This window comes from Coffea eugenioides, chromosome 10 (assembly GCF_003713205.1).
Source record: "Coffea eugenioides isolate CCC68of chromosome 10, Ceug_1.0, whole genome shotgun sequence".
NCBI lineage: Eukaryota > Viridiplantae > Streptophyta > Magnoliopsida > Gentianales > Rubiaceae > Coffea > Coffea eugenioides.
In genome coordinates this window covers 2,382,685-2,394,356 of record NC_040044.1, presented here as the reverse complement: position 1 = coordinate 2,394,356, position 11,672 = coordinate 2,382,685, and the positions used below count along the sequence as shown (strand labels likewise).

Genomic DNA, 11,672 nt, shown 5'->3' with positions numbered 1-11,672 from the left:
TAGTGTAGTTTCATTGGATAGATGAAGGTTATTACAGCAGGTGTTATGATGTGGTAAACGACCGCTGAAAGGAATGACTGAAACCAGAAAAGGCAGCATCAGTTTAGGGAAACCAAATGTTTGACAAATCAATGAAGATTATCAGATAGAATCAAAACATATTTCTGCAAACTAGCAAGTTTTGCAGAATTAGGTCATACTCAACAGAGGATCAACGAACTTAGTAGTTTAGGTGTCTTGACCAACCCCAGGTGAAAAAAGGGAAGAGAGAGAGAGAGAGAGAAAATAGAGTATAGCTTTTATCGAGTCAAATCGAGCCAAATACTTGGTGTTTAGACTCTATTAATGTATTATATGAACGTGATTCAAGTTCCACTCGAATATTAACGAATTATAAATATTGTTCGAATTCAATTCATTTATTTGTAAAAATATTTGAATTCAACCTTGAATTAGATTTTGAAAATGATTTAATTATTTTTTTAATAAACAATATATTCTTTAGAATAAACTTAACTGTATTTATTGATTTTTTTAAAAAAAAATAATGCTAATTTATGTGTAATTTAATTTTTTTAATATAATATATTATATATTTAATAATATTAAATGTATTTATTTTTATTTTTATTTTTATTCATATAATTATATATGTGTACATGAGCTATTCTAATAGTTTACAAACAATTTCGAATATTTTTTTAAACTTGAACGAATCCAATACGCATCTGCAAAAAGTTCAATTCGTTAAAAATTATAGCACAGAGGATCCATAAACTCAAAAAGTTTTTTAGCTGTCTTCACCAACCCCACCCCCAACACCACCAAAAAAAAAAAATTTGAACACGCACAAGCACACGCCCTGCGCCTACATCCAATCTCCTTGTTGCCATTCTTGGGGCCGTGGAGCCTCACCCTACGGGGAAAGAAACACTTGATAGTATAGAAAGATGGGGGACGTAATTGCACTTGTTTCTTAAAAATAATGGAAGGTTGATTAGAAAGGACGGTTGTACAAAACACGTGAAAATAAATAGCAGCTAAAAGGCCCTTCAGAAGTGATACAAAGAAGGCCACCTCTTTTGACGGGTAAGCCACGCTAAATCTATAGCTGAGTAACTAGTACTCCTGTTAACAATCCCTCACAAAATTGCTCGAGCAGATACCTAGCACTGCTGCAGCTCTATAGTGAACAAAAAACCTAAAAGAAAAACATTTACAAAAGACCTCAAGGTAATGTATGTACAAAAGGCCCAAAGTTTTTACTCAATCTTCAACGCTCTGAATCTCTCCCATCATGATCCTGTTGCTAACCACATTAAATCCCAACACCGAAGGGCTTACCTTCTTTCCTTTTTTAGCCTTCTTCTTTCCTCCCCCTTTTGTGGAAGCATCGGCAGCAGTTGCATTGCTCTGGTCCATTCCCCTAAAACCACCATCGTCAGAAATCATCTGTCCAGAACCTGAGCCAGTGACCCTTCGATCATTCTGACTTTGGAAAGCAATTTCAAGGACTTCACCAGATAAAAGATCTTTGTAGTTGAGGAATTTGTCAATGAATTCATGGGCAGGATCGAAGGAACCAAGGTTCTCTATCAGAAGTATTTCAGCTTCCGATCTAGATTGCTTCACACAATATTCTAGAAAACTTGTATCTAGAAGAAAGGGAAAAGGTGTCAAAGTAATATCCATTTATATATATATAGAAGAAATTAGAGCATTTTCTGAATGACATATACTGGCACGGCTGCATTAATTTGATATGCAATAAGCACTCCAGGATCCTCTAAATATAATAGATATCACAGCAACCAAAGTTACAGTAATTATCATTGGCATCTACTTTTAAGGAAAATTCCCACAAGTTTCTAATGCTACAATTGTCTCCCAACCCATATAACACATCAAGACTCAGATGATTCAGGGGATATTGTGCTGCCTTATAAAAATTCTACGTCCACTGGATGGGGTACTGTATTTTGACACAACAGCAGGCAGAAAAGATTAAACTATAGGTTTCCTTGACCATATGTACCTCTGTTAAGAGAGAGAAATGAACAGATTAGATCCAAGTTTCCAAAAAAGACTCTAGGCGTGGGAAAACTGCTATATGGTTTGTAGCCGTTTTCATGTGTGTTAAGTATTGATTATACCCCAGATTTAGAACAAGCACCAATTATCCAAGATTAACATACAACCAAATCAAACGAAACAAGCAGCTAGACTCATGCAAGTACCTCTTGTTCCAATAAGCCTGGCACACTCACTTTCACACCATTCTCTGAAATCCATAGCTTCTGCAATAACATGATCAACGAAGTTCTTCAATATTAAAGTGATTAGCCTTGAGCAAATGAACCCACATGTAGATTACATACCTGAATATTTTGTTGAGGAATCCTTCTTTCCCTTCAGAGATGAGTTAGCAGAAGCATTAGAAATAGATGGATGCTCCACCAGCCTTCCACTTGCAGACTTCTGACGGTTTAATGCCACCCCAGAAGATGCTTTAACAGGGGTGTTTTTGCTTCCCCAGCTGCTTCCGAGTTGAGGAAAATCGGACCTGCAATGGCCACAAATACACTGTCAAACAAATTTCATCTAGGAATCCTAAATATAACAGCTTCAAGATTCTATAAGTCTCCCACAGTCCATATCTCCATGAGTAAACACTATTCCCACTGCTTAGGAGAAAAATGCTGATAAGTTAAGTCAATGAATCACATCTTCATGTCTGTTTCTTCTCAACTCCCAGCCCAAAAGAGCAGAAATCTCAGTACATCACAGAAACCGAAAGGCATGCTGTCACAAGCACATCAAGTTAAATGTGAATTTGAGAAGAAAGAGCTACAGATGACGGGTATCACATTGTTTCAGCAATCTTCCATGATTTTTAACTGCCCCCCACTCCCAAAACAAATTCACCAATGCAGTACACAAGCATTATCCCAAAGAGCGAAGGAATACTATCCCGAATGGAAAGCAACCACCTACTGCTAGAGAAATTTTTCTAACATAGATGACACAAACATCTGGCAAACAACTGACACTGTTATTACCAAGCTTGCTACTTAACTGTAAGGTAAAACTCTTAGCACAGTGCATTCGCAACTGCAGCTTCTCACAAAGGACTCTGCAATACATGAACTGAACCAAAATCCTATAAACTTGCTGTGTCTTTCTTGTTTAAAAGTTGAACAAACATTTGAGTAACACAAGAAATTTGAAATAACATGTTGAGATGGCAACAATTATGCAATGTTGTTTCGTTAAACAATTAAATGCCCAGGGGGACCATTATACACCATGCTATAAGAAGCATAGGCAGGGAAAGAACTTTTGAATAAGTAAAAATTAGCAATTTAGCTGTTAAGAACCGTCTATCAGATTACAAACTTAAAATTTATATGTTGAAACAACTAATATACCTGAGAGGACCATTATACATCATAACATCATCCAGATGCAGGGGAAGAATAAGAATTTTAAAATAATAAAAAGATCTAGAAATCATGCAGTTAAAAACTATGTCCAATACAATATTAAATTAGGCTGATCACTAAATACTCGATATGACATTTGCATAGTATCTAAAAAATTGGTAACCACGAATGATGAATGAAAGTAAACACTCATGAATACACTAGAATTTAGAAAGAAAAAGCAAGTTAAAGGATCATACAGCTTTGACTCTTGCTTGGGTTGCTCCACGGGCCCCCAGAACAAATCATCCTCAGCTTTATGCTTTGAAAGAGGACCTTGAGCATTGATTTGAACAGGAGATGCAGCCTTGGCTGGAGAAGATGCAGAAGCTGACCGTGAAGAACCACCTCCCCGTGCAAGCTGACTTGGTGCAGACTTCTGTGATGTAGGCACTGGGATCTGTGGTGAGGGGACCTTTTTTCCCTGTTCCTTTTGAATGTCCCTCAATGATGCAGGTTTTGGGAGCTTTCCAGAGTCAGTAGACCATGCAGGACCCGCGGAAGAACTTGTAGACTCCCCCTTCCAGACAACAAAATCTCCCAAGGAAGGGCCCAAAGGAATTGCTGGTAATAGTTCCTTCTCTTGGTGACGAGAATTTTTACTTTTCTCAATGGGACTTGACCCCACTGACACATCTGACACAGCAGTAGGAATTGAAACCTTTGATCCAGCACCCTTAGATTTAGCAGATTTTTTACGGCTCTTCTTAGTATCTTTAGCCTCAATGAAGTTGCTATCATCAACAGGATCACTGTGTGAGCTGATAGCAGATGCAGAAGGCAAACTAGACAAATTGTCAGAAATCTCTGGATCTCTTTCACTTGACTTAGCCACAATGGTATCCTCAAACAAATCATGCAATTGGCTCTTCCTATTTTTCTGATTACGGGAGCTGTCCGACTTGCCAATATTTAAGGTGGCACTTACTGGGTCTAGCTTAGATTCTTTGATTGACTTGGAATCTGAACTTGCAACCACCCCCACCCAAGGGGTAGAAACACTCGAGGAGCTGAAAGCCGTGGCTGTCTCAGAAACTGCAATTTCTGTGCGTGCTCTCCTCTCTTCTTCCTGTTGGATTTCCAGCAATGACTTTGGCTTGAAACCAGGAGCAGGCTTCCAAGCTCGTTGCCCAGCTTGTAGCTGTGTGTTATTGAACTGTGAGATAGACCCAGCCTGTCCTAGTTCAACATTTTCATCAAGAGTTTCACTATCATCTTTGGAAATGGATGACTTCTGCCCCTGCCGGACATGTACAATGTCAGCCGTCACCTTATCACTTTTATGCTCTTTTTCTTCGGCTGCAGAAGACACAAATAGGTCATCTGGAAGAGTTTGTGTATCAGATTTTATTATCTTACCATTTGTGCCTTCAACTTCTCCCAACCTCAGTTCCTGTGTCTTCAACACTCCTTTTGCCAAGTCAGAAGACTGAGCCTTAGAGGCCTTTTGCTTTCTTGACTTTTTATCAGATGATTTTTTCATATCGCGTGCTTCGACATTTTTCACTTCCTTCACCACAGAGGACTCTTCAGTGTTTTTCTTTCCTTCAGCTTGTAGTCCTTCATTGGCTTCAGCTGCCGGCTTTACAACTTCTACCTGCTCTCCAATGAAAAAGTCTTTTTCATCACTTTCAAGGGCTGCAGGTGGTTCCAGAGCTATGGATTCTTCAAAATGTTCCCCCTCACAAAAACTTACAGCAGCTTTAGAGGTAGCAACTACAATAGGTTCATTACTTTGCAATGGATCTAATTGATAACCGTTTCTTATTCCTATATGCGACAAAGAATCAGTCATGCTAGTAGTCGTCAATGAACTTTTCTGCTCAAGATTATCAACTTGTTCTGATAAAGGATAATTCCAACTATTCTGATGGGCAGCAGTACCAAACATTTGATGGGGTAAATGGGTTTCAGCACCAACATTTTGGTTGGCAACCTCAGAAACACTCTGAGAAAGTAAAAAGTTAGAAACACGTTCATCCTTCAAATTAGGAGCATGAACCTGAGAACCAATATGAAACAATTCATGAGATGGCTGGAACCGCGAATGATCACTTGGAGCAATTCCTGCAGAATATCCAGCAGTTTGTAACAGGCCATAAGAGGACTCGCCAAACCTCTGGTGTGAATTATGATCAGGAAGCACTTGTGAAAGAAATTGTTGATGCTGACGCAGGAACTGTTGCTGCTCCTCCTGCTTCTGTTGCTGCTTAAGCAGCAAAATTTTATCCACTATACTGAGCTGCTGTAATGCAGCTGGGGATTGAGCTTGCAGTAGTTGCTGTTGCTGCAGCAAACTTAAGAGCTGTGGATCTTGAGAAAGACCAGAAGAAAGTAGTTTTTCAGCACTAAACATGCTAGAAGAATTTTCCATAACTTGGCTCGGTAAATTTATTTGCGGCTGTAGCCTTTGTTGTTGAATTCCATATGCAGCCTGAGGAGGATAATTCTGAGCTTGATGTACGTCCAACTTATCTTGAAGCGATTCCAACCCTCCTTGAGTTGAGAAATTTGGCCAACCACTTGCTCCATTATTAAGAACTGTATTAGATCGTTCAGGTAAACCTTGGAGGATGGCCATCAAATCAACATTGGGAGAAGTCTGCTGCGGACGAGCATTTTCAGCAAGCGAAGATAGAAGTCTTGAATGAGGCACTGACGGGTCCTGGAGAATCTCTGAGTTGGGAAGAGGGGTAGCTGCATCTCGCCCAGGCCAATATGAATAGGGATTTGGTAGAGACCTCTGCCTCTCAAGTGTCATCTTTTTAGCCAACAGATACACATTATCAGCATTTTCAGCTGCTAACGGAGGTGCTGCACTGGTATTATTTCCAATATATCCTCTGATACCTGTATAGATGTCAAAGTTCTCTTGTAAGACTAAAAATGGAAACAATTGATTGCCAAGAAATAAAATGCAGAAGCTTTCTAGTGGCAAGACCAACCTTCAGAGAGAACAGCCTTCTCAAGTTGGACACCACTCAAATTGCCAGTCATCAGCGATTCCAGGAACCTGTTTTCAGCCTCTGTTGTTGAATGATGTTGATACCTAGGTTCATTCTTCACCATGTCAATCTCATTCAAACCAGACTGAAGTGTTCCAAAGTTGCTGAAATTAAGCCGACTGGATGCATCGGTGATTTCATTTGGCTTTGCTGCACCAAATCCCGGCGGTGGACGAGCTTTGGCACGCAGGTGTGGCATAACATCTCCAAGTGGACAAAATGATGACTCAGGTGGTGCACCAGCTAAGCGTACTAGCAAGTCAATGCCAAAATAGCCTGCTTCGAACCATCCAATAATATCGCTCCCCGAAAAAGGACCTTGAATTTCACCTTGTGGATCTTTATAATAAAGAACCAGGTCTTCAGGAGAAGACTGCAAAACTTTCTGCACCTCTTGTTCCTTGTTGAAGATTGCAGTTGGTTGCTTTCTTATAGTAGAATCATCAGCAATCCGCGATAGTCTGGCAAATGATTGATCTGCCACGCGTTTTTCGCATTCAGCATTTACGTCTTTCTGTGACTCTGACCTACCAACATCAGGAGCCCTGGAATTTACAGCTGCAGGAACTTCTCTCCAATCATGTGAGACTGAAGGTGAGCGCTCCCCAATTGATGAGGACCGCCATGTACCTCCGTGTAGAATAGAGGGAGGTCCTTGCATGTTTGGTTCTCTGTTAATAGGCACATCATCATTCTTCCTAGAAGGAGTGTTGTCTTCTCCTGAAGCCGAACATGCAACATGAGTTATTCAGTGGCCCAACATTGGATGTTCAAAACAGACATTCGCAAAATGCAAAGGAAAAGCTTGTGCTTTAGGACCTCCATTGTATTTATCAAGTGAGACAAAAAATGTATATATACATGCATATGTCTAAATGTAGTTACAAGTGTTAGCCTAATCTCTCCTGAATGTTACAGAAGCAATAAATAGTCTCAATTGATCAGTTAATATAAATTTGAACAAACTTTCAAGAAAGAAACTCCACTAACTTCTATCACAAAACCTATATCATCCTACAACTACCACAAAAATTAGCTTCATGATGAAGTTGGGTATCATATTAGGCTTTGTGTATGTACCTTCAGAATTAAATTTATAATCAGAAAACTTCTGATAATCCTGCACACTCTCAACCCTTGTACCACCCCCATAAGAGTAAACCTGCTTCTCCTGGGACATGCTTTCTGAATAATTTGAACCACCACCAGCATTTTCCATGTTTTCCTCCTTGGAATCATTTATGTCATGTGGTAAATCTTCTTTACTACCTGCAGAGCCAAGTAGTACCAAAAACTTTTGTAACACAGAATACCATATTAATGCAATTAATATCAATACAGAATGGCACACATCGAAGGTCATAAATTAGTCTCATTATCAAAAATACCAAGCTTGTTCCGTCTTGACTGCAGAAAATCAGTTGAGTTCCTTCCAATAGACCCTTCTCTAGTAATTTGTGGCGCACCACTGCTGACAATATCTCCCCTGTCAATTCCCTTCAAGACCATCTATCCACCAAAGGTACGGAAACATTTTAATATAAGTAAAACAACATATCAGATTCACATTAAACCAAAAGACAGGGCAACTATTACCAATTCTTCATTAGTCAGTGTACATAGTGCAAGAGGTTCTATGGGTTCTTCTTGGGTAAGTGGAGGTACTTGCTGGACGACATTGGAAATTTTCTCACATGATCTCGTGTCTGTTGTCCTGTATACGTCAAGCAGCTTTGTTCGACTGTATCTCCAAGGTAAGGACTCTCCATGGGCAGTTTCACCTTTTTCTGACACATACCCAACTGAATAAGACTGAGCGGATGCATTACTGACAGAGCTAACTCTACCCCGACCAACAGAGAAGGTCAGGCCACTAGTTTCCCCACGTCCCCGACCATGAGTAAACACAGGAGCCTGTCTGCTTGGGGTCAAAGTTTGGTGAGGAGGAGGGTCTACCCTTCCTCGGCTGTGGGAGTTCATTCTCCAAGGACGATAATGATCCCCCTCCTTTTCTTCCTTTCCATGATAAGCAAGACTGGATGGCCCTTTATCAAGAAGTAGGTCTGAGTCTTTGCTGGATTCTGCCCACTTCTCACGCACATTATCTGTCTCCTTATCATCAGGCCCCCAGCGTGTGTTCCACTTGCTCTCCCGACGCTGATCATGGTTGCCGTCCCTATTTCCCAAATCCGTCCATCGCTCAGTTGGGCCACGGCGTGCATCTGCATATTGTCTTCCTGATGAATCAGTCCAACGATCTGTTTTGCGGTTGTCAACAGGCTCTTTCTCACCATCCCTCCATCGATCCCTACGAACAGCTGAATTGGTATCCCTTTCTTCATCACGCCAGCGATCACGCCGGCCAGATTCCATATCCAGCACAGAAGGCCGGAAGACATCTTTCTTCTTATTGATCTCGCGTGTGTCCTCACCAATTCCAGGTGATTTCATGATATCTGAGCGACTGGAATAACCCGGATGAGGGACAAAATGGTTCTCCTGCTACAGGAACAAACAGGTAACATTCCCATGAAGACATAAGAAATGCTCTAAAATAAAATCCTACAGGTTTTCAAACAAAATTCCTACACATGTTTAATACCAGTGGAAGGTACTACTTATCACTACAGGGAGAAAAGATGTAATTAGACAAATTAAAGTGCTGGGCACAGTAAAGTAGTAGCATACCCCAGTTATCCCACTCTTAATCTCCCCTGGCTTGGAGAGAAGCCACTGCGGTGAAAGCGGAATAGGATTCTCCGACACTTGTGCATCTACAGAGAGGGGAAAGGCTATAACATAATCAAACATCAAGACATAAAATAGGCCAGAGCATACTCCATCAAAGAAGAAGAAAATCATTGCAAACAGGATGATTTCTTAAACAACCATCGCAGCCAGGATGATACATCCTCACTTCCAGTATGACACAAGATTTAGGAAATGGCCAGTCAATTGTTGTCTATTACATCATGACACCAGCTCTTCAAAAATTGAGAACATTGCCCACAGGGGAGGAAAAGAGAATGCATTCCTTCCATTTCATCCAAACAAAGGGTTAGCAGCAACACGCCTAAAGTCTTGTATCATAGAACAGCTATTCAAACATGTTCCATATACAATTAAAAATAAAGAGCCACACAGTTTGCATAATCAGCAGTAAATGTTTACCATCACAATTCAAGGCCAGAAACCAAAACAAGAAGAAGAAGAAGCAGCAGCAAACCAGAAGACAAAGATCCAAAAATAAGGTACCTTTTTCTGTTGTAACTGAACTTTTGAGATAATAGAAATGATCCAAAAATAAGGTACCTTTTTCTGTTGTAACTGAACTTTGGAGATAATAGAAATGAGATCTTCACTGTTAAAACTTTTTTAACTAACAAGGGGGAAAAAATTTTAAGAAGAGGGTTTTCAACTGGGTACTTCAATCTCCCTCACAGCTAAATTACAGAATAGCATAACTCTGGTAAGACAAGGTTAGTCCAAAGCCCCATATGCACGATGTAGCAGTGGGACAGGCCAAGAAATTTCACAAGCAATGGACATATACTGAGCTCAGAATTTCAAGCAGAAGTTCTTAAAATGAAAACAGAAACAAGAAAGAATTGAACCAATATCACACAAAGAGCTATCGTGAACAAAAAGAGGATTGAAACATTGAAATGAAAAGACATTTTCTTTTTAGCTCTTTCAAGAAATTACGTCTGCAGCTCATTCACAAAAAAAAAAAAAAAAGATTAATATCCGATTAAGATGACCATGGTTTCAAATTTTGGCAAAGCAGTAAATTGAAATGTCTACAGAGTCCTTCACTCTCTAAAGGTTAGCCAGATCAAAAAGGTTCCCCCATTCTACCAGTAATTTCAACATTTCAAGGTATTCCTATTGCAAATGTACAAGTAGCACGTGACTTCCACATTGTACAGGTTTTCTTATTTACCTGTACAGTCTGTCACCTAATAATTCATTGACCTTCCATCTAATCTACACGCAAAATTCATATCCAAAATTGTTTTTTCCAAAAAAAAAAGGTTGAAATCAAGAAAGCATGATCACTTAAACAATCTGTACTCGTAATTTAGCTACAACACTATCATTTCCAGCTATTCAACAAAACGTTTATTTTTTATCTGCTCTGCATTTCAAATTTTGGAAAAGAAATACCAGAAAAAAGACAAAAAATGCATCAGTAGAAAATAACAGGAATAAGATACCTGCAAAACCCTTTTTTCAGCTAAGTATTTCGCACTCCTATAAAGATAAAGCGGCGCCCTGGCCCCGCATTCAGATTATACCCCGAAAAAAACCCAATAAACCAAAACCGATACAACCACCGCGAAGCATAAACGCAATTTATCCCAAAATTAATCTCAAAAAAGAGGTTCAAAACTTAAACTATAATCAAACAAAAACCACTAGAAATTCAGCAGGAATTTCCTACGACAGGGGAAGCCAAAAAATTTTAAGATAAAAAACAGAAGCAAAGCATCGCCATTTCTCTCCTCTCATCCACAGAAAATAAGAAGCTTTCAATGGACGAATCAAAAACCCTAAACCTTACAAAACATCTTTCACGCGCCGCGATGAAACACACAGGTAGCGGCTTCAATCTAGGTTTTCAATCAGCTACGGATGAAAAATGTAGAATTAATAACAAACTTCAGATAAAATGTACATAGATAAAAATCAATCAAATGAGAAGGGGAAACCTTTGGAGATCTGGCTAGGGCGAGAATCGAAGTCGGTCTTATCAGCCATGGACGTTGATGAAGACGACTCAAAGAAAAGGTAGAGAATTATTTGCGGCCGAAGAAACCCTGCTGCTACTGCTGCTGTGTGCTGCTAATTTCTGATTGACTGCTCCGAGGTGGTAAAAAAGAGGGGAAGGCAATTGGGGGACATATAAGGGCAAAGGGCAAAGGGTGGATAATTGGAAAAGACGGGTTTAGTTTTGCTGGGTGTCCATCGCGGCGTACGTTAGCAAAAGCGTCTCGTATCCCATGATTAGAGTAGTCGATACTTTCACGCGCTCATGCTCCGGCGTGGATTCCACGCTGTTAATGAATTGACTGTTAAGCCCCTGAATGGTTTTATCGTGTGGTCGATTGGGGAACAAATGAAAGTAAGGAGTGTGATGGACTCTGTGGATGAGATAATTTCTATTTTGGTTTCTGGATTCTAA

At 39.9% G+C, this 11,672-nt stretch overlaps 1 protein-coding gene across 3 annotated transcripts; it reads right to left on the bottom strand.

Annotated features, from left to right (window-relative positions):
- Window positions 1–953: 953 nt before the first annotated feature.
- LOC113748935 lies at window positions 954–11,337 on the bottom strand. 3 transcript variants are annotated; one of them, XM_027292535.1, is made up of 10 exons: window positions 11,200–11,337; window positions 9,176–9,261; window positions 8,084–8,989; window positions 7,876–7,996; window positions 7,568–7,756; window positions 6,428–7,207; window positions 3,683–6,332; window positions 2,379–2,563; window positions 2,238–2,297; window positions 954–1,655 (listed from the first exon to the last, which is right to left on the bottom strand). In XM_027292535.1, exons 1-10 carry the CDS (start codon window positions 11,246–11,248, stop codon window positions 1,267–1,269), a joined length of 5,415 nt encoding a protein of 1,804 aa, XP_027148336.1. In that variant the 5' UTR covers window positions 11,249–11,337; the 3' UTR covers window positions 954–1,266. The 3 variants fall into 3 exon arrangements, with proteins under 3 accessions (XP_027148336.1, XP_027148337.1, XP_027148339.1); XM_027292536.1 differs by having other exon boundaries at window positions 8,084–8,986; XM_027292538.1 differs by lacking the exon at window positions 11,200–11,337 and adding an exon at window positions 9,377–9,432.
- Between the last annotated feature and the right edge of the window lie 335 nt (window positions 11,338–11,672).

What these genes read in the sequence shown, in the direction of transcription:
- LOC113748935 (XM_027292535.1), bottom strand. Translation starts at nt 11,248, where the DNA reads ATGGCTGATAAGACCGACTTCGATTCTCGCCCTAGCCAGATCTCCAAA. An exon ending in CCCTAGCCAGATCTCCAAAG is followed by an intron (nt 9,262 to 11,199) that starts GTTTCCCCTTCT and finishes CCCTCTCTGTAG; the next exon opens with ATGCACAAGTGTCGGAGAAT. An exon ending in CAGGCTTATTGGAACAAGAG is followed by an intron (nt 1,656 to 2,237) that starts GTACTTGCATGA and finishes CCTTTCTTCTAG; the next exon opens with ATACAAGTTTTCTAGAATAT.